The sequence below is a fragment of the Chiloscyllium plagiosum genome, chromosome 28 (genome assembly GCF_004010195.1).
Source record: "Chiloscyllium plagiosum isolate BGI_BamShark_2017 chromosome 28, ASM401019v2, whole genome shotgun sequence".
Taxonomy (NCBI): domain Eukaryota; kingdom Metazoa; phylum Chordata; class Chondrichthyes; order Orectolobiformes; family Hemiscylliidae; genus Chiloscyllium; species Chiloscyllium plagiosum.
Genome location: NC_057737.1, coordinates 39,523,878 through 39,545,531, shown reverse-complemented (window position 1 = coordinate 39,545,531; position 21,654 = coordinate 39,523,878). Strand labels below are relative to the sequence as shown.

At 40.7% G+C, this 21,654-nt stretch overlaps 1 protein-coding gene across 3 annotated transcripts in view; it reads right to left on the bottom strand.

The window, feature by feature from the left end:
* The window catches only part of lig3 (ligase III, DNA, ATP-dependent), a 71,461-nt gene extending 50,245 nt beyond the window's left edge, over positions 1-21,216 (bottom strand). The window contains exons 1-7 of one of the 3 annotated variants that reach the window (XM_043718726.1): positions 21,071-21,201; positions 18,819-18,978; positions 12,388-12,956; positions 11,750-11,860; positions 9,918-10,112; positions 8,469-8,620; positions 6,135-6,301 (exon numbers count right to left, since the gene is read on the bottom strand). In XM_043718726.1, coding sequence (XP_043574661.1) covers positions 6,135-6,301; positions 8,469-8,620; positions 9,918-10,112; positions 11,750-11,860; positions 12,388-12,943 — 1,181 coding nt within the window. In that variant the 5' untranslated portion in view covers positions 12,944-12,956; positions 18,819-18,978; positions 21,071-21,201. Of the gene's footprint in view, positions 1-6,134; positions 6,302-8,468; positions 8,621-9,917; positions 10,113-11,749; positions 11,861-12,387; positions 12,957-18,818; positions 18,979-21,070 lie in introns of all 3 variants that reach the window. The other 2 variants (XM_043718725.1, XM_043718727.1) reach the window with 2 other exon arrangements.
* Between the last annotated feature and the right edge of the window lie 438 nt (positions 21,217-21,654).

The following is a 21,654-nucleotide window of genomic DNA, read 5'->3' as shown; positions in this document are numbered from 1 at the left end:
ATTTTTCAATTTTGGCAGCTCTGAAAATAGTACTGCTTGATTTCCAATGTGCTACTCCAGTGTGTGATGGCACATTCCTGTAATAAAATACAAACATGTGATTTACCCTCAAGTGTTTCCAAGCTAACTTTGTTCTACATACAAGGAAATCAGAATCCTGCCAATCACGAACATCCAACTTTTTCCTAGTCTTCCTAAAGTCAATTACTCAACATACCTCTCATCTTGTCATCCAACTACCTATAACCCTTTGCATACTTCCTACATTTCTACCTTTCTTTGTAACATCAACAAATTTGGTTGTTTTGTTCTGTCTCCTTGTTTAAGTCATTAACATGGTTTGTAAGTTACAGAGGCCCAAGCCCAGATTCTTGCCGTGTTCAGGAATAGCAGTGTTGCAATCTTCTTCCTGCTCATTTTCTGTCCTTTAACAATTCTTAATCATTCTAAAGTGTCATCCTTACCACACAAGATATTGTGTAACAAACTTTCACATGATCCCTTGCATTGACATCATATCCACATTTGAAGACGATTGCACTACCCTGGTTCCAAGCTCCTCCATGTTTTGACAAAACTCTTTCTGACAGTATCATCACTGTTGTGAGGCATAAAAATTAACAGTTTCTTCTCTTCCACAGTATAGGTTGCATCTTCGTATCTGCAGCCTTTGGTCCAGCAAAGGCCTGGTCCCATCATCTGCCAGACCACAGGAGACTGTGTGTCAAAATCAGTGTGGGTATTTTTAATACAATTCAGTTCCTCTGCTCCCACCTCACTTGACAGTATTTAAATGGTAGGAACTCTGCTTGCTGCACTTTAAACTGCTTTTACATTGGTTGAATACCTGGAAATGTTCCTTGCTGCACAGTAAAATGCTGAAAATACTGCAGGTGCCAGACCACAGAGGCTACCATACCATCGTATGCTGGATTAGGGGGGTACAGCCGGTGTTTCTCACCTCCACCCATTGGGGATTCTATTTCCTGATCATTAAGTCAAGATTCTTCCTCATTATTGTCCTCATGTTATGTTTCATCAAGGTTTCTCTATACCTGCCTTGGCACCAAGTACTCAGAAATATTTAGTCACCATAAATCACATCTCTGTAATGGCAATTAGACAGAACACATTTATCACTTCTTTATCCATTAATTTGTCTATCTCATTACAAAAACTTTATGCTTGCAAATTAAGTGTCTTTAATTTTAATTCGGCACCCAGTTTGACCAGATCACAGATCTTCAACTCTTTATTTTGCCCTGTCAAACTCTGCTTATTACTACACTGGTCTATTAACTGTACTTTTATCTAAAGAAAATCATTCAGTTTTTTAAAAGTTCCCTCACTAATCTGAACGCATACCCCCACTCATTTGTTTAAAGCCCTGACCCTTCGAAAAGTAACCCATCCAGACCCATTCCCCTACCCTATTACTTTACATTTACCCCTGACTAATGCACCTAACTTACACATCCCTGAACACTATGGGCAACTTAGCATGGCCAATTCACCTAAGCTACACATCTTTGGATTGAGAGAGGAAAACGGAGCATGCAGAGGAAACTTCCACAGACATGGGGAGAATGTGCAAACTCCACACAGACAGTTCCAAGGCTGGAATCGAACCCAGGATCCTGGTGCTATGACACAACAGTGCTAACCACGGAGCCACAATGCCATGTAACTTTATAAGGTTTTTTGGCAGTCTTGATAACTGGAAAAAGTTTTTTTTTTAATATTGTGACCCATGGAGTCATTGGATTAGAGCAAGGGTGCACTTTTCCAGCCTCAATCAGAAAGTCATGCAACATCACTTTAGGGAGACCCATGTCACAATTTCAGAGCAAAATATCTACTCTCCGTACATACTGAACAGTGATTATTTAACAAAAGTCAATCATTATAGGAACAGTTAGCAGTTCAGCACTAAACAAATCTCTTGAAGATAATAACTGCAGCATGATTGAATTTATTTTAAGCCAGGAGAGAACAAAGAATTTTTAAACAATATAATTTGATATGGAGGTGGAAGAAATTGACAATCACAAGGGAGTTATTACAATTGAAACGTCTATGGACCGGTGGGGGAAATTATTCAAGAAGCTACTGTCAAGAAGTGGAGGTTGAACCACTCCCCCCCCAGGAATAAACCTGACACACCCAAATAGGAGCACCTCATTTTATAATCTGTTACAAGGAGTGTGAAAAGTGATGGAACCTGCCTTTCAGCAGCTTCTAATTGTTAAATAAAATAAATCCCTGACACTCACTTTAACATCAACAAGTGATAATTTATCTATTTAATTCTAACAGTCAACAAATTAAACTAAATTATTAACAAATAGAATCATTTCTTTCTAACTACTAACTATTCTCAAATAGAGCAAGATTCTAATGGTATATACTCCAATAAATAAAAATCCCACTTATGTTAAAACAACAAACAGAATTTAGTCACTCAAATTACAGCCAGGTTACGTCTTCCGGAATGTTCCGTGCATTCTCCATCTGATCCTTCTGTCAGGAAAGCCTTCTTCATCGTTTCTTCTGTCTTTTCTTCTTCTTTCCATCATTGGTCCCGTTGTAAACAGATGGTACTTTCTCAGAGAGCTGTTATCTCTCACTGATGGCAGTTCACTATGGTGATTTTCCAATTGCTCCCCTCTTTTATACCCTTGATGACATATCAATAGTTTTACAATTGGATTGGTCTTAGGTTGTCAAAACCATCAAATTTAAATTTGGTAGATTTTTGGTATCTAAGGGGCTGGTTCAAATTGAATGGCAAAATTCAAAAGCCTATTATCTTGGTATGCTAACTTTACAGCTTTTCGATACAAATATTTCCAATTCGAGTACTCTCTGTGCACCTGCAAACCTCCACGCTGCTTTTCACAGACACCCATTTTAAACCTCTATACACCGAGAAAGCACAACCTTTTAAAGGGACCAAACAGTGCTTTTCTCCCCTAGCATTTTACAAAAACCAAAGTCTAACATCCTGCCTCCCAATCCACAGTTATTTTATCCAACTTCGCAATACCACTGAGTAGAAAAAGAAATCAACAACCTCCACTTTCCCACCTACACAAAAAAAGCAACTCAAGAAATGTGATTATGGCTCCTTCAAGTGGCTGAACAAATATAAAAATAGAAAGGGAAAGTTCATGCAAGGGCAATGACATGAAACCTGAACAGCCTCACTGACAGTTTCAGTGGTAGCTAATTAGGCTACACTGTTCATTACAATTAACTTCAATAGCCTACAAATTGCCAACCAATGTAACAGGTTCACAGCAGACACCCTAGCCCTGCACTCATCCCTGGAACATCTGGGCAAGGACACTTATGTCAGACTCCTGCTCACTGACTACACTCTGCCTTCAACACCACTGTCCCCTCCAGAGTGATCTCAAAACTAGAAGTCCTTGGTCTTGGCTCCGCCCTCTGCATCTGGATCCTCAGCTTTCTGACCCACAGACTGCAATCAATGAAGATAGACAACTGCATCTCCTCTACAATAATACTCAACACTGGAGTCACCCAAGGATGTGTCCTCAGCCCCCTACTGTATTCCCTGCACACCCACAACTATTGTCAAATTCTGAATGAACATCTACAAGTTGGCTGATGCCACCACCATAGGAGGACGGACATCTAAGAATGAAGAGTCAAAATACAGAAGGGTGATAGAAGTCTTGGTGACATGTTTCAATGAGAACACCCTCTCTCTCTCTCTCTCTCTCAACATTGGCAAAACTAAAGAACTGATCATGGACTTCAGAAAGAAAGGAGGAGAACATGCCCCAATTTACATCAACAGAACTGAGGTTGAGAGGGTAGAGCTCAAGCTCCTCGGAGTGACGATACCCGATAACCTGTCCTAGACTTCCCATGTAGATGCGACAGTCAAGAGGCACAACAACACATCCCTTCTTCAGGCGGCGCAGGGAATTTGGCATGTCCATCAGAACCTTAACCAACTTCTACAGATGCACCATTGAAAACTTACTGACCGGGTGAATAACGGCCTGGTATGGCAACTGCTCTGCCCAGGACCGTAAGAAACTACAGAAGATTGTGAGCACAGCCCAGACCATCACATAGGGAAACCTTCTATCACTGGACTCCATTTACATGGCTCATTGCCGCAGAAAGGCTGCTAGCATAATCAAAGATGAACCCTGGTAATGATCTCCTACAACCTGTTCTGTCAGGCACTTGAACACATGCACTGACAGATTCTGGAACAGCTTCTTCCCAGCCGTTATTAGACTGATGAATGGACTCTCAAGCCTCAAATAATACTGATCTTGCTAACATTGATCCTGCCTAGTGCACGCCCTGTACAAAGTAAGCTATATGCCTCAAAGTTGTTTTTACAACCTTTGATCTGTACATCCCTGCTTACTGTGATCTACCAGTACTGCTCATAAACAAACCTTTTCACTGTACTTTGGTACATATGACAATAAATCAAATCAATGAATCCTTTAAAAAATAGATCAGGTAATTTAGCTGCAAGAGTAAAATAATTCTATTTTAAAAATGCTATGAAATAGATTGGCATAAGGGTTGAACATCTATTATTTGAGAAGTAGAGTAATATACTTATATACTATAAATGTTATTTTACTGTTTGTTCAATAAATTTATTTGATAATAATCTGAAATAAAGCCCAATGTAGTTATCTTTTTTTTAAAAAAGGCCAGACAAGGTTCTGCAAAGATACTGGCCAGAATCAGCAGTTAAACAAAAACTTGATGAAAGATGTCTATTTAATCAGAGCACTATAGCAAAAGTTACTAAGGTACAAGCACAGAGAGTCTGCTATCCAGGGTGTGAACAGCCAAGAACATGTCTAAGAAAGTAACCTGAAATACAAAATCTGAAATATGTAAGACAAGGATATTTCTATCTATTCAAATTCTATTTCTAAGATACTAAGATTTAAAGCACCTTCCCATGAAATATGTCCTACAGTGACTATCAAACACAGGCATAAAGGAGAGTTGGAGCAGATCATCCAACCTCTTCACCTTCATTTCTATATCTCACTGTAACACAGATTTTCCAGGGTTACATGCAAAAAAAAACCTAATCACAAAGTGTGCAAACTAGATAATGTTTAGACGGAATGTTGGTATCAGCCCAAAAGGGGTCAATTTACATAGTAAGATGCTTCCACAAAATGATTAGTTTCCAACCACCATTGGTTACACTTTCTCTTATGAAGATTGGCAATGCAAATATTACTTACCCTTAATCAGCCCTAGCCTGAACATTAGTCAGGTCCTGAACAGTCCCCTGTTTAAAGTTTAACCCACAAGAATTGTGAATGGTCCTAAACATTGTCCAACCATCGCTGAAAATCTCCAATTCTGACTTTCTGATGGAGGGAGGATTAGCAATGAAGACGGTTGGGCCTGGAACACTATGATGGGGGAGACTGGGGCTTCCAACAACCACATCTATCCTCTATTGTACTAAGTTTGACTCCTGTCAATGAGGAGACTTACTCAATTCCCATCAATTTTACAAGAACTTACTGGATGTGACACATGATCAAATGCTATCTTGATGTCAAGTGTCACTGGTCTCATCTCATGAGTAACTTAGCGCCACACTGCATAGCACTGTTGACAATATTTACTGTCGCTTTGGTGAGGACTGAGAATGGACTGATAGGACAAATCCTAAACAATCAATTACCAGCCTACCTTTTGAAACAGGTCTTGGAAAGGAAGGCTCTTGTAGTTCAGCAGTATTGTCTCAATCTCTGGAAATTAGTTAAGTTCTACCTGTCCTTCTACCTGTGTATTAATAACATGCCTAAACAGGTTGATTAAAACATTTGTTGTAAACCTGGGCAAATTTCCGTTTGTATGTGCTACTATTACAGCTGTATAAGAATAGCCTAATTGGAAGTTCACCCAATACAGGAGTACAAGTCTTCACCATTACACCAGGGATTTAGTTAGAAGTCATGACATTTACTACATCCAGTATGCTCAACTATTTCTTAATATCATATGGAATACTTATCAGCTGAATTGGGGACCTCAGGAGGAGGTCAAGATGGACCATCCACTCACCATGGCACTAGACATCCCTAAAATCCAAGACTTACTTTGCAGCAATATTCTGGAGCTCCTTTTGTTGGTCTTCTTCCCTAGTCAGTTTGGATAGTTGGGTGAGAGCTGACTCGACCTCCTGAATTGTCATAACACTTTTATGGGCTGGCGGGAAAGTCTGACTCTCTTCAAAAAAGATGCGTACAGTCTCCGAGACATCCCCCTAGAGTTAAAGCAAGAAAAAAAGAAACGTATTTGGTGTCTCTTATGATCTTAAGGCATTCTAAATATGTGCTGACCTTTAAATTAGTGTTTAAATATAATCACGGTTGTAATGTAGGAAATGCAGCAGTCAATTTATCCTCAGCAAAGCCCTGCAATCAATAACATAATAATGACTAACTAAGCTGTCTTAGTTGAGTTGGGCAAGGGAAAATAAAAATAAGCCATGACACCTAAAGCAACTCACTTTATCTTCTTTAATATGTCATCTTTGGATCTTCTATGTTCACCTGAGGAGGCAAACAGCTTAACATCTCATCCAAAGAGAGTCACTACTGACATTGAAGCACTCGCTCAGTGTTGCACTGGAATGCCAACTTAGATTTTGTACTGAAGTGGGATGCGAGTCACATTTTGATTTAGATGTGTGTACCACAACTGACCTATGACAAACATCTAAAAAGGTAGTTCCCATTGTTTTTAAACACAAATTTTTAAATATTAGAAAAACAAATCCGAGAAGCTGCATGGGTTGTTCGCAGAAGCAAGGGGAAGGTATAGAAAGATGGGAAAGAAGTTGGAATTTTTGGGGTAGGCTAGTGTGACCACTAACAGCATTCCCTCAGTGCCATCTGCAGTCTAAACTGGGGGTGGTGCGCCACCTGGAGAGAGAATACAATAAAAGGAAGAAATCTCAATTTTCTTGAGCAACCTCTTGAAATGAAAACCAGTTTCTGAAATTGATATACAATGAAATCTTAATAATTATACATCCACAAATGCAAGTAACTCATTCCCTGTCATATCAGAACACAGATAGTGAGAACTGAGCTCAGCAATCACTGACAGGACTGGATCAGAATATTTTCAATTTTTCTTTAAAAAGATGTGCACATATTTGTTTAAAGGCCAACAAAAACAGATTGTTAAAATAAACTAAAAAGGTATATTTACAATAAATGTGTATTACAGGACATACTACTGCTTATCTCATATTGCCATTTGTACAAATTCTCTTGCAAAAGGCAAGAACGTATCTTTCAGATGCAAACAAATGTGCAATTGTGTACAATTATATCATTCTAGAACAAATGGTACAACCTGAAATTTATTTCTGCAAAGGCTAGTTTATGGTCAAACCTACAAAGGGATGTTGGAAATTGTTTAGAATACTTCCCACGCACTCAGCTTTATCCCCACCCCAAGTTGCTCCTTTCAATCAAAGATTCCCAGAACTACTGTGGCACAAATTGAAATTCTTTTCTCAGTTGGGCGCAAGTCTGGCAATCAATTCTGTAAATGAAATAAGTGTGTGCAGTGTCAGCCCAGCTGTCAATGTAAAAGCACACAGCAAAAGCATACCATTGTTGCAAAATGTTACGAATGCTCTAAATTTCTGCCTGTAAACATCCAAGAGAGGACAAAAAGCTCAATAAACTTGACTTTCTCGACCTTAATTGAACATACTTATTGAAAGATTTTTAATTTGCTTCAGTGTTCCTCATCCAGTGAGAAAAGTTTCAAAATCAACAGGTTCAAGATCAATTTTCAACCTGGGAAGCAACAACAGAACAGCAGCATTCTCGGAGATTCTGGAAGTGACAATCAGCCAATTTCCCAGCTCCCCTCAGTCACCACAGCCAATTCCTCATGGAGCAATTACTCAGCCAAGGACAGAAGAGTACTGCAATGTTCTCCACATAAAATCCCTGACATCTGCCAAGGTTTGTGAACAAATTGTTTGGCAAAACATCCACTGGTGGCAACAGAACCTTATCCCAGACTCTTCAGAAAAACATGGTGGTGAGAAAGTCAAGGGGGAGGAATGATGTAGAATAGCCTAGGTCTTGCCTAAACAGTCTGCACTCTAAAAACCCTTTGTATAATTTCGTGCAAATGTCACGAGGGATCACATTATGAATGGTTACAATAGCACTTAAATTTTTAAAATCAACCAAATCTACAGAACTATCGACTTTGACCCACATTTGGGGGACCCACAGAAATTCATTCATATTTATTTCTAGTTTCAGATCTGCTAGAGCACAACTCTTTACACACCCAGAACATAACCAGACTTTATACAGGCAAGGTGACCTGTTGTACATTTGCCATAGTTTCTGTTTTTATACATTACCAATGTCTTTGAATCAAACACAGCAACAAACCTGCTCCAAGTCTCGCACCATATCTTCCAGACTGCAGTTAAATATCCGGCTGAACAGTTTGACAATCTGTTTGTCATTTAGGTTGTAAACGGTTTTTATCACACCAGGCAATAGTAGTTTTATGGTTAAGTATACATCTCCATGGAATTTTCCTGGAAAGAAGCAATTCAACAGACATCATTACATAGCTTACCCTCAATTGTGGCTATGCAGTTTGATCACATTCTGAATTCTGAACAAGTCATACTGGACTCGACTTGAAATGTTAATTCTGTTTCTCTCTCCTCAGGTGCTGCCAGACCTGCTGAGTTTCTCCAGCATTCTCTGTATTTGTTTCAGATTTCCAGCATCCATAATATTTTGCTTTTATATTCATTTTATCACATTACTGACAGGGTGTAAACTCTAATCACCAGGAAATACCATTACACCATCCTTCAAACTAAATTGCTATTTATTTTAGGTACTTACTGAGTGAACACTGGTCAATTACACAACAAATCTTTGTGTAAAATGGTATATTAGAATTGGGACAAGAGATTTTATTGAAAAGGTTTATGCTGAAGCATATACAAAAGGTTCCTGCTGCTGTGTGGCAGTTGTATTGGGAAAACAAATCAGAATCCCCACAGTATGGAAACAGGCCATTTGGCCCATTGAGTTCACATCACCCTCCGAAAAGTATCCCACCCAGACCCACACCCCTACCCTCTCCCTGTAACTCTGCATTTCCCTTGACTAACCCACCTAGCCTGCACATCCCTGGTCACAATGGGCAAGTTTAGCCTGGCTAATCCAACTAACCTGCACGCCTTTGGACTGTGGGAGGAAATTGGAGCATCCCGAGGAAACCCATGCAGACACGGGGAGAACATGCCAACTCCACACAGTCATATGAGGCTGGAATCGACCTTGGATCCCTGGCGCTGTGAGGCAGCAGTGTCAACCACTGAGTCCATCAGTGTTTAATTCCAAACGTAAGCTCCCCAATGACAGGAGATACAATTCTTCAGGCTTGCTTACGTGACCAAATTTTGTCAAGGTACTGGGAAACAGGTGAAATTGCAAAACTGCGCCCCAAAACAAACTCCCAACATCAGAACAGGAGGAATCTGGTCTGGCTTCCCAATCACGACAATGAAACTACAGTCTCTGCTCTCAATGATAAAGGTTGAGAGTACATTAGAATTTGGTATCCAGCACTCTCCAGTAGGTCTGCCTCATTTTTGGCAAGGATGCTTTCCAATACACAAGAACAACACAATTACCATGAGCATCACAAGACAATTAAAAAAAATGAAAACAGAATGATTAGCAACTGGTAGACTGCAGGTTCTGGGAGACTTTCTTAGAATGCTACTTTGAAAGGAAAAGATTCTAAATCACAGATGTAAAATTAAACAGTACCCTTTCATAAAGCTTGTGCAATAATAAAAAGATTAGGCTCACCATCTCCACCAGTCCCCTTCCTGAGGAAATCCTGGATAATCTGTGTTTTAGTATTATAGCTTGGTTTATCTGCGATCATTGCACAAAGTTTTCGAAATTCCCGCAGAGAGCAATCTTTGTGATTCGGGTCAAATGCACCAGCTGACAGAGCACTTGTGGAGGTCGAAGGCTCTTCTTCAGGAGATTCCACTTTAGCTACATACAGGAGAGTTTGTTTTTAAAAATGTGAAAACAGTACAAAAGGAAATATGTGTTACTGTAAACGCATTGCCGGTCAGTGAGCCTGCATGAGCAAGTTTACATTTTGGGAGTGACCTTACATTGAGCTAGTTCCCACCCAAAAAATTCATCTACTAAAACCCTCCTGTGGTGCTGACTGACTGTGATGAATCTATTTTTGTTGAAAACATTGCACTTAAATATATTTCAATCAGCATTTCTCTACTAAATCTCAAACAAGAATGTTTTCATATAGCTCTCACAGACACTTTTAACAGCACAGTTAACCGAGCTCCATCAGTGTCTTTGTATCTAGTGGAGGCTTGAGTTCAGAAATAATAGTGAATTGAGGGTGTAACAAGAATGGGAAACATGAAGAAATAATACCAGTGAAATTAATGGGATTAAAAGTTACCAATCTTCTGGACCTGATGGCCAGTTTTAAAAAACAGCAGATGCATTGGTTTAAGTCTTTTGTTCCCCAGATTCCCCATGAATTGGATGGCAGCAAACTTGACCCCACTATTCACAAAGAGGGACAGGAAGAAGAAACAAGAAAATTATCAGTAGTAAGGAAAATGCTGGAATCTTTTATTGGGGATGTGGGAACAGGGCATTTTGAAAATCAATGAGAGAAAAAAAAAACAGGTTTGTGAAAGGGAAACAAGGCTTGACAAATCTGTTAGAGAGTTACTTTTTGAGCAGATAGTTAAGGAGAAAATCAATAGATGTATTGTACTTGAATTTTCAAAAATCATTCAGTAAAGATGACATATTAGGCAGACTTGGAGCTCAAGGGATGGAGGTCAATATATTAACAGATTGAGAATTAATTTATGTATAGGAAACTGAGAATAGGGGGGAAAAAAACAGGGATTTTTAATTTGGCAGCATGTAGCTAGTAGTAATCAGTGCTTGGGCTCGAGCTATTTCCAATCTATATTGACGATTAAGAGGAGGGGACAAGGTCTCAAAATATGGACTTTAGGATGAGGTGAAGAGAAATTTCTTCATTTAAAAAGGGTTCTGAATACTTGGAATTCTCAAACCCAGGCAGGTGTGGATGCTCAGCTGTTAGTAGACAGATTTTGGGTACTGAGATAATTGAGAGCATGTATGCTGAAGGTAAAGTTGAGGTACTGATCTTATTGCATGGTGGAGTCGATTCTGTTACTTATGTCTTCATAGCCAACATGTTTCCAACACTCTGTAGTGTGAAGGTGCCCGTTAGAGAAATGTGTTGCAACTCATGAACAGTGTCTCCTGCTAGAAAGTGCATGTATCAATGATAGGTGAAAATAAACAAGAGTTCAGCAGTAACGGTTACTACTTACATATAGCTTACCACATGAACAGACCAAAATATGTTACAAAGTTAAAAAAAAGATACAAAATGCACTGTAAAGAACCGAAGTTCTTCTCTACCAGATATCTTACTACTACAAGTAAAAAGCTCACAAACCTAAATAGTACTGCAGCATCTGGTATTCACTCTGCTCCATAAAAAGCATCATTTGAAGCTGCAATGCATTATATACAGGAAAACAAGCTCACATAATCTATTTGAGATACTATCAGAGACAAACTATTGATGATGTACAGTGTTCCCCTACCTGAGAATCCAGAAAATTTGCGTGGTGATGGAGTGACTGGAGTCACTGTGGTTGGCTTACTCGGGGAGGGTTTGATTTTTGAAGAAAGCAAGCCATTCTTGATTGCAAGTTCTAGGAAAAGAATTAAAACTACATTACAACTTTTCTCATCAACATGTTTACCATTGTCTCACTAACCTTCCCCTTGCACCGTCAGACATTTATGTTTGAAACTAAGGAAGATGGGGCACCATGTAAAACAATTCCTTGTATGTTTCAGTAACAACCAGAGCATTGCACTGGATGGGTGCATTTCTGAATTCCAATACCAAAATTTACACGGGCATCCCCGAGTACAGCAAAGCTTACACTTGTTTTCATCCATCAGCAGAAGCTGTCCCTCTTAGCAATGCAATTCCATGGGAATTGTCCAGAAATTTATCCAAATGGACATCCTTCATGTGTGGTCAGAGAAAACAAATGGTCTTGGGTTATTTGATTACTGGAAGCATTACAATCATCTTGTTCTTACCAAGTATTCTTTCCTGGAAGGGTCCATACAAAGTGCTCAGGATTATTAAATAGATCTTTCCCAACCTCACCCAGACACCGACCGCATCCAAAATGAAAAGCCATTCTCCAACATTCAACACGCTGACCTTTAATGTGCTGGTTGATCAGATCCCTCTCTGCGTCCTGAAGTTCTTCATAGCCTTCCAGATCTGTTAAGTCATCAATTTTCTTCGTACTTAATCGAGCACGTTCCAGCTTTTCAAACATACATTTGACGTGGTACCATTCTTTCATCTCAGCTCCCTCAGAGAAGGGATTTGGCATTATCCTCCCAATCCGCACTAGTCCTTTTGGGAGTTTCTCCCGACACTTCTTGCAGCCAGCTGTGCCACGTTTGGCATAATCCACACAGTATCGCTGCACGGGCATCCCTGCTTTATATGTACAATAACGGCAGCTAGGAACCCAACAGAACGTCGCAACAACTGGGTTGAAAACACGCAGTCTCTGGCTTTGCTTCACTGCTAAATGTACAGAAAAGGAATGAAAAAGCCAGACTTGAGAATATGGAACAGCAAGTTCAGGAATCAAAATATAACTCCTCTGGCTTTTCAACACTAATTTGACTGTTTGAATCTGTGCTGGAGTAATCTTCTCTTGTCTAAGTAGTTTTTTTGTTAAGTGGGAAAGCAACCTGGACATGGAGAGCTCTCAGCTGTAATTAGAAAAACGAAAAGGTATGTTGAATATTTGAAGCCATTTCATCATTTTACATCTTATTTGGCAATACTCACACATCAGTCAGAAGACACACTGATTTCTACCCAGATCATTGCACTAATTACAACAATACAAACAAACAACTCTCATCTCCCAAGATTTGCTCACAGCCAGAAAGCTGTGCATGTTATGCTATAATATGAAAAGTTAAAATATTTCACACCGTCAACATTCCTGAAATTAGTCAGTGCCATTAATATCTGCTCCAATGTTAGAGATCAGAACAGAATTTTAGTATCCAGGGCAGGATACTATGCTTTTTGCAAGTTTCTGCATGTTCTGATCTTTCAAACAGTGGGGCTGTTTGTACTTCAGCGTGACACCAGACACAAATCATTACGGTGCTCTACTTCAAAGATACAATTAAATGTACATAATAACAATTCTAACCTTCTCACCTCATTTATATAAGGTTTTATCAAGAAATAAAGAGCCATAAAACACTGTCTTGGTTAGTGGACCAAATACAAAATAATTACACCTCAGTAACAAATTAGACAGTCCTGTATGGACATGGATGTGGAACAATAACCTTCTTAATCAATCATCCCAACTGACTGGGAGTACACTTCCTCTGACCAAAGGAAATAGCGGCATTTTTCCAACATTATTTCTATTCAAGGTATCACATCATAGATACTCACCATACCTACTCAGATGGTGCTTAAAATCAAGAATTGATGGAGACTTTCAACATCAATTGAAACTCAGCCACATTGGCACTAACCCCAAATACCAAACTTTGTGAGCAGCTTAGGCAAAGATGTGCTGCTCATGAACATGTTAACTTTCACTTTAAATATATTCAAGTACCTTATTCTAACCACAAATCCAACTCTCCACCTACAATTATTTCCCCTTTCTGTTGCAGTTATCCAAAATATGTTGGAGCCTGCATATGAGCTAAAGGAAGTCTTCCTTTGCTTAAGGAGAACCATTGACCAGTGCTGGAAATTTACACCAACTGGATAAAGATGAGAAAGAATAAAGTCATCTTCTCAACACAGGTTTATGTTTAGGCTCAAACAGGACTGATAACAAATCAGCAGATATTAGTACCTTCGAAACAACACATTTCAGATCCCTTCCTGATTGATTCAAAATAATACCCACTTGAGGGAAATCCCTAGTACACAACAATAGTATCCTACTGCTCAAAAATGTGCTGAATAATCAGCAGGGCAGTCCACTAATGATACAATGACACCTGAAAATGAGTAATGCAATACTTTCAGAAATGCTCAGGCTTGAGGCCCTCCCTTCCAATACCAACGATCGCATGAAGATGTCAAGCAGGAATAACTACAGGATGATAATAGACAGGCTTGTCAGGTGGGCAGGACAATGGCAGATGAAATTTAATGCTGAAAAGTGCGAGATAATGTATTTTGGGAGGACTAACAAGGCAAGGAAACACACATTGAAGCTACTTATGATTTACACCTTGAGTTGGTTTCCCTAAGTCCATGTTGTTGAGTAACTATTTTTCTATATTTTTAGTGCACACCACAAAGCTGAAACAAACCTTGGACTTCGCAATACAGAGGGTCATTGTGGCTAAATGAGATGAACTCCTGACCAAGTTTCAAGGTCTCATACTTAAGTCCCATTTGAGGGCGTGAGAACAGCTTTCAAGGCCAACAACTCTTGAGTAATTCAGAGGCACTGCAGTCAGCGTTGCTATCTCACAAATGAGACATTAACCCAAGGCCACCCATCCTCCCAGTTCATTTGTTCAGCTTTATGCAAGAGATCCCACAACATTCTGTCGAAGATCAAATAAATTATCTGATGCCCTGGCCAATATTTATCCCTCAAATCAACATCACTAAAACAGATTATCTAGCCATTATTATGTCACTGTTTGCAGAAGTCTGTGCGCTCAAATTAGCTGCATTTTCTGAATTACAACTTCCAAAAGCAGTTCTCTGGCTGCAAGGTGCTTTAAGGTATCTAGTGATCAGGAAAATGCCATATAAATGCTTTTTATTTATTTCCACTGACAGGTATCAAAGAGGCTTAATATGCAATCAGCCCTGCTCATTAGCTAAATAATGCCAATCTTTCATTTTCTTTTCTCTCATTTTTTTACTCTTACTGGAGGTACATTTGTTGCTAAAATAGCCTGTTCACTTACTCATCCATCTAGTCTAATTTAGCAACCTCAATCAGTACAAGCACTCCTTTCTACAGCTAAATTATCAAAACGTATCTGCCAAATAGCAAGTTAAAGAGGAAATTATAGGGCCCTTTGCAGAAATATTTGTATCACCTATGACTACAGGTGAGGTGCTGGATGACTGGAGAGTAGCTAATGTTGTGCCTTTGTTTAAGGAGGGATGCAAGGAGAAGCCTGGCAACTATACACCTGTAAGAGTCTGACTTTGGTGGTGGGTAAGTTGTTGGAAGTGATTCTGAAATATCCATCTCATCTAGATAGGGTTGTTAAGATGATGTTTAGCATCTTTGCTCAGACCTTTGAGTCTGGGAGTTGGGATGTCACGTTGAGGTTGTACAGGACATTGGTGAGGCCTCTTCTGGAGTACTGTGTCCAGTTCTGGTTACTCTGTTATAAGAAGGATATTATTAAACTGGAGAGGATTCATAAGCAATTTACCAGCATGTTTTTGGGACTGAAGGGTTCAAGCTGTAAGGAGAGAGTGGATTGGCTGGGACTATTTTCCACTGGAGCTTAGCAGGTTGAGCAGAGACCTTACAGGTGCTTATAAAATCATGAGGGGTATAGATAAAGGTGAATCGCAGATGCCTTTTTCAGACGGTCCAGACTTCAAGACTGGAGGCATATTTTTTTTTAAGGTGAGAGGAGAAAGATTTAAAACAGATATGGGGCAATTTTATTTTGTGCAGAGTGAATTGTGTGTGGAATGAACTTCAGAGGAAGTGGTGGATGTGGGAACAGCTACAACATTTAAAAGACATTTAGATAAGTATATGAATAAGAAATGTTTGGAGAGATGTGGGCCAAGCGCAGGCAGGCGGGACCAGTTTAGCTTGCGAATATAGTCAGCATGGATTGGATAGACCAAAGGGTCTGCTTTCATTCTGTATGACTCCATAAAATAATCCTGAACTGCACAGAACTCTTAAATTCCATTTAAGCCTCACCAACAATCATTGTTAACTTGTCCCAATCCTTACTGAAAACAAATTGGCAACATTCAAGCTAAAAATAAAAAGCCAACACCATCCAAACAGGTACTTTTGCAAATCCCATCGACTCCCTATACTGCCATCTTCCTCACTGCACTGACAACACCCTCTCACTCTGTGTTGCACTGGATTTGAGACAGTCCTCTTTCACTATTCCATTCATACAACACAGCAAGCACTATATCTTCCAAAACGTGTGCTCTTCCCAAGCAAATGAGAGTCAACTAGATCTCCCTTGTACATAGACCCCCTTATGAAGTTGTATCAAAGAAAGTGGCCAGCTTTTAAAACTAACGAAAACACTTATCTTTGTCATCCCAAGGCCACGTACAAATTCCGTGTCACTCCTCAATTGCCACCAAGAATAAGGCAAGAAACAACTTTCTCCAACTAAATTCAGTAAAGTCAAGTGTTTTGCTATTGGTTGCATGCTTCTGGCCAATTATTGCTAAAACTTACATTTTTCGAGGACATGAAAGGGGTAAGTAATGTCATAAGGTTAACATTGAACCTTTAATAAATGTCAATCTGTAAAACACCATGCTGTTAGAACCACAGGATTCAAGCTAAAGCTCATATTTATTTACAAAATGTAGAATTACACAGTAGCAAAAGGAATACAGCATGTTATTTGCAACACAATGGCTATCTTACAAAACAGAATTCTTTAAGAAAGTGTTCAGTATCTTCATCTTTCTCAGAAACATTTAACAGATTAGAGGTGAGCACAAGATGGGCTTTTCTTCACTCCATGGACTGTCGCTGCTGCAGCAAAGTGAAAGCAAAGCAAAACAGAAGCAGAGAGATATTAGCTTAGGATAGTCTGCAGCAATTGCACCATTCACAACACCACAGACTGAAACAGTTATTTCAGGCCATATGTGATACTTCTTTATAAGACAGATATATGGGTTATTTGTTAAAGATTTTCCATCGTTCAAGTGGATATAACGCGAACGAAGCATGATCAGAAATTAGCAGAATCCTTTTGGTTGTTCTATGAGCTGTTTACTTGGTCTGGTCTGAAACTGTCGATTTTGGAGTGACATCCAATAACAGTTCCAGCCATTGTATGTAAGAAAGTAGAACCAGATAACCCTTTCTCATGCCAACTTTGTTTTAGTTTAAATAATTGATAATATTCAAACAATTTTCAAAACAGGATTTTTTAGATTTTTGTTTTTAGATTGTAATTGATCCATTTTACAAGAAAGAAGAGCTCCTTTAGCAGTATGTGAAAATGTTCCCCAGAGATCAGAACCTATTCGTCATATCTTATAGTGATTTAATTATACAATCTGTAGGTGACACCAAATTAGAAAGGACATTAAGTAGTGTAAGAAGTTCCAAAAGAACTTTTTTTTTGTATCCAGAGTGCCCTTGCACACAACTGAACATTGTTTTCCCATCACCAAATCGCCCATGGTATCTTTTCATTCATTAACCACCACCAGTAAATCACCCGTGTTTTCCAATTGTTTGATTTACATGCACAATTCATTAAGAAAGGGACATACATTGGGTAAGTTGATTAAACTATGGCACATGAAGGCTATTAGAGACAAATGCAAGGCCATCTACTTTGGACTCAAGAAAGAAATTTTTTTTCCCTAAAAACAGTAAAACATGTGGAGAAACAAAAAGGTTTGGAAATCCAATGTGTATGAATTACTTAACAGGAATGAATAGGTACAAAAAGCATTAAAAATACTAACAAATATTGGCCTTTACTTATAATGGGGCAGACACTGTAGGGCTTTGACTTGGGTACATACCTCAAAGGCAGAGTTATGACAGGTTAATTTAAGGTATTAGCTTATACAGCAAGCTGCCTAAACCTATCTTACATAGAGATTTTCAATGTTAAAAGAATTCACCGGGATAAATACAGGGAAATTCTTTCCTTGCTCAGAGGAATGTATTTCCAAAACCAGGGTTGGCCTTCTTGAGGAAAATCAGAAAGCACTTATTTTAAAAAACCCAGAAACAAATGAGTATTAGAAATCTGCAATTCCCTCCCCAGAAGAGAAGACTGGTTGCTGAGACAATTACAGCTATCAAATTTAAGATCTATCTTATAGCAGAACTCTCAAATCTCAGAGTTATATTATTCCCTAGATGATGCATCTGCCCATCCAGACCTGCTCTTGCCACCACCAACAGCTAATTGGAATGCTTTGCCCTTCGCCATCTCATTGGGCAATTAAAGCCCTAGAATTAAGCCTAGGAAGGGACAGATGGCAGCTAACCAGTGTAGGATTGAGTCTAAAATCCTCATTATCTAAAATACTGGACAGGATCCTGGACTTTTCTAATATCTAAAATACCAGACAAAAGCCTGGCCTCAGGCTGCAACAAATCTGGACTGAAATCATTCTGGCTGTGTGTGAGACTATTGTTCAACCTGAAATTCTAACATACACCTGCACTCCAAGAGAACAATCACACAGACCTAACACTCTAGACCGGAACTAACTTTTACACATTGGGCTACACAGCAGCAGACATTTTGGAACTTTTACAGATACGTCAACTTCAATCAACATTCATTCACAGAGATATCGGGCATTCAACTTTCATCAGAATCCATTTGCACGTACTCTTAACAATGAGGAAGCCAACTAACCTCAAAAGGAACACCAGAAACACACTGGCAACACACGTCCTACCTCACCAGAGGGACAGCCTTTTCAACAACAATCTCCTGCAGAAACACAGTTTCCCCAAAGGCTCCAGGCCCAACAAGCAGCTTCAGAAGCAAGAACCACAGAGGCCAAACAGAGAAGCTAAATCAGGAAGACAAACCAAGAGCATCATTACAACAGAGGACATTGGATGGGGCGGGGAGAATGTCCACCAAGCGCTATCCAAACAAGAGCTTCCAGACACAGACCTGTTCTGACTCAAAAGAACTGATAGCACGAACCTCAGCAACCTGACACACTTTAGACATGTATTTTCCTCAGTGGTTAGCTGAACTCTCAAGACCCCAAAGTATTCAACCTGGCTAGAAGGGTGAGGGAGGCAGGTAGTGACAGTGCAGGAACCCCAAGGTTAGGAAGTCTAATTAGCTTCTGTGATTACAACTGCTTTCTAGCTTCTAATAGTGTTTAACTCATGTTTAATTTGATAGTCCTCTGTATAATTGTATTATTTCACTGCTTTATTGCCTTTATTTCTTGAATTACACTTACCTTTTTGTACTTAAGTAAATGCAGAGTATCTTTTGCCCTGAAACACCTGTCTATTGCCTTCTTCATTTGACATTCCCTAAATAAGTCATGTCAGAATCAGGGATCTGGGGGTGATTCAAACCACTTAAAAATCAGTAAAATACTGATCGCAAACCAGAACCTTAAACCGGCCAAACGAAGAACCAACTGCACGCTGCAATCAAACTGGATATGTTTCTCCACTACCATTGCTCCCTCAAATATCATTGATATTCTGGTGCATATCTATGAAAGCTCCAAAAGAAAAGAGAGGACCAGCTTTGTCTCAATTCCTCCCCCAGCTCTTTGCAAACACTTAGAAATGAATGATATGTAACATTCAGAATACAAGCATTACCACAGCATGATTTACACAAGATCATTTTATTGCTTTTTTTCAAGCAATATTGGAGTCACTGGGGTCGCTCAATGGGGTCAAGTAAAAAAATGTATAGTCACCTTTATCCAGCTACCATCCCATCCATGATATTGTTACAAGCGACCCCTCAAAGCGTTTTCCCAATATGCACAGGCTGTTTATTTGAAAGCAAATGACCTTTAATTGTTCTTTCCATAGCAGCATCTTAAAGGAGCCCCATTTCTGACCAGTATGCACAGTAGTTGCACTGTCACACATACACAGCAAACCAAGATGTTTAGCATCCTGCTCCCATCACACAAAGCAGTGGGGACCAAATGACTCAATATATTCAAGAAAGAAATTAGATAAATTTGAAGATTTTACAGACATCATTGGGCGTGAGGAGAAGGCAGGAATATAGTATTGAGATATAGGATTAGCTAGGATCCTACTGAATGGCACAGCAGGAGCATAGGGGCCTAGCCTCTGTGTTTAGATTTGTACTAGTTAACCTGTTCAGATGTGTTATACACTTGTAGAGCAGATGGGACATAACCAGGTTTCCTAGTTTCGAGTATGGGTACTTCCACTGTACCACAAAAGTTTTCAATTGTAGTGATTTTAATTTTTCTAAAGAGACCCTGCCTGTTCGAAGTTAGGTAAGCTACTAATGATGTTAAGAAACCATCATACTATATTGGTTTGTGTCTGGGAGAGAAATGCTGGTCAGCTTACATCCCAGACTTGGTGATTTAGACTTTTGATTTCCAGCCCAGTGGAGCTGTCAGTCCCTCACTTGGAGAAACACTGCCAAAGGGCTCTTTAAAAACACGCCCATCAGCTCAAAAGTAACAATAAAGTACTCTGGGTGCAGTTTTAGGATTGGATGAGATGCCATGGCCTGGCAGTGGATCTGTACGAGTTAGACATTTGTTCGTGTTTGTAAATTACAGGAGGGTGGGTGTTAAACATTTCTCCGCGGCCTGACGGTTACATGGAGAGAGGAGATGCCCGTCCCGTTTAAGCACGGGGCCGGGGCCTATCACCGGCCCTTTGCAGCCTCTATGGACCGCCGACAAAATTCGTCTCCTCCTCCTCCGCCGCCAAATCGAGGTCCGAGGCCTCAAGGCCCAGACTCACAAGCCCCGGCCGCTGGTAGTGAATCTCCCGGAGGAACCAGCGGTAACCGGGGACAACGGCGAAGGCAGTCCACCGCCAAGTGCTGGGCTAGGCTCCTGTCCTCGGTACTGGCTCGGGGCCCGGATGTTTTGACACCCCCCCCGCCGCTGTCCCTGTCGGACTGACCTGGTTCATGAAGCTGCGGCCCGCTCTCCGCACCGCCCGGACACCTCCCCTTTAAGAGGCGGCCCTCGCGCTTTGTCCCGGCCGCAGCCTCTGTGACGTGGCGCCCGTTTAAAGGCTCCCTCAGAGGATCTGTCCCCCGACACAAAACCGACGTCAGACTCACTCGCTCACTCCCCGAGCGTGGCCTGGCCCGCCCCCACTCCCCGAGCGTGGCCTGCCTTGCCCCGCCCCACTCCCCGAGCGTGGCCTGCCCTGCCCCGCCCCACTCCCCGAGCGTGGCCTGCCCTGACCCGTCCCACTCCCCGAGCGTGGCCTGCCCTGACCCGTCCCACTCCCCGAGCGTGGCCTGCCCTGACCCGTCCCACTCCCCGAGCGTGGCCTGCCCTGACCCGTCCCACTCCCCGAGCGTGGCCTGCCCTGACCCGTCCCACTCCCCGAGCGTGGCCTGCCCTGACCCGTCCCACTCCCCGAGCGTGGCCTGCCCTGACCCGTCCCACTCCCCGAGCGTGGCCTGCCCTGACCCGTCCCACTCCCCGAGCGTGGCCTGCCCTGGCCCGGCCCGCCCCGCCCCACACCCCGCGCGT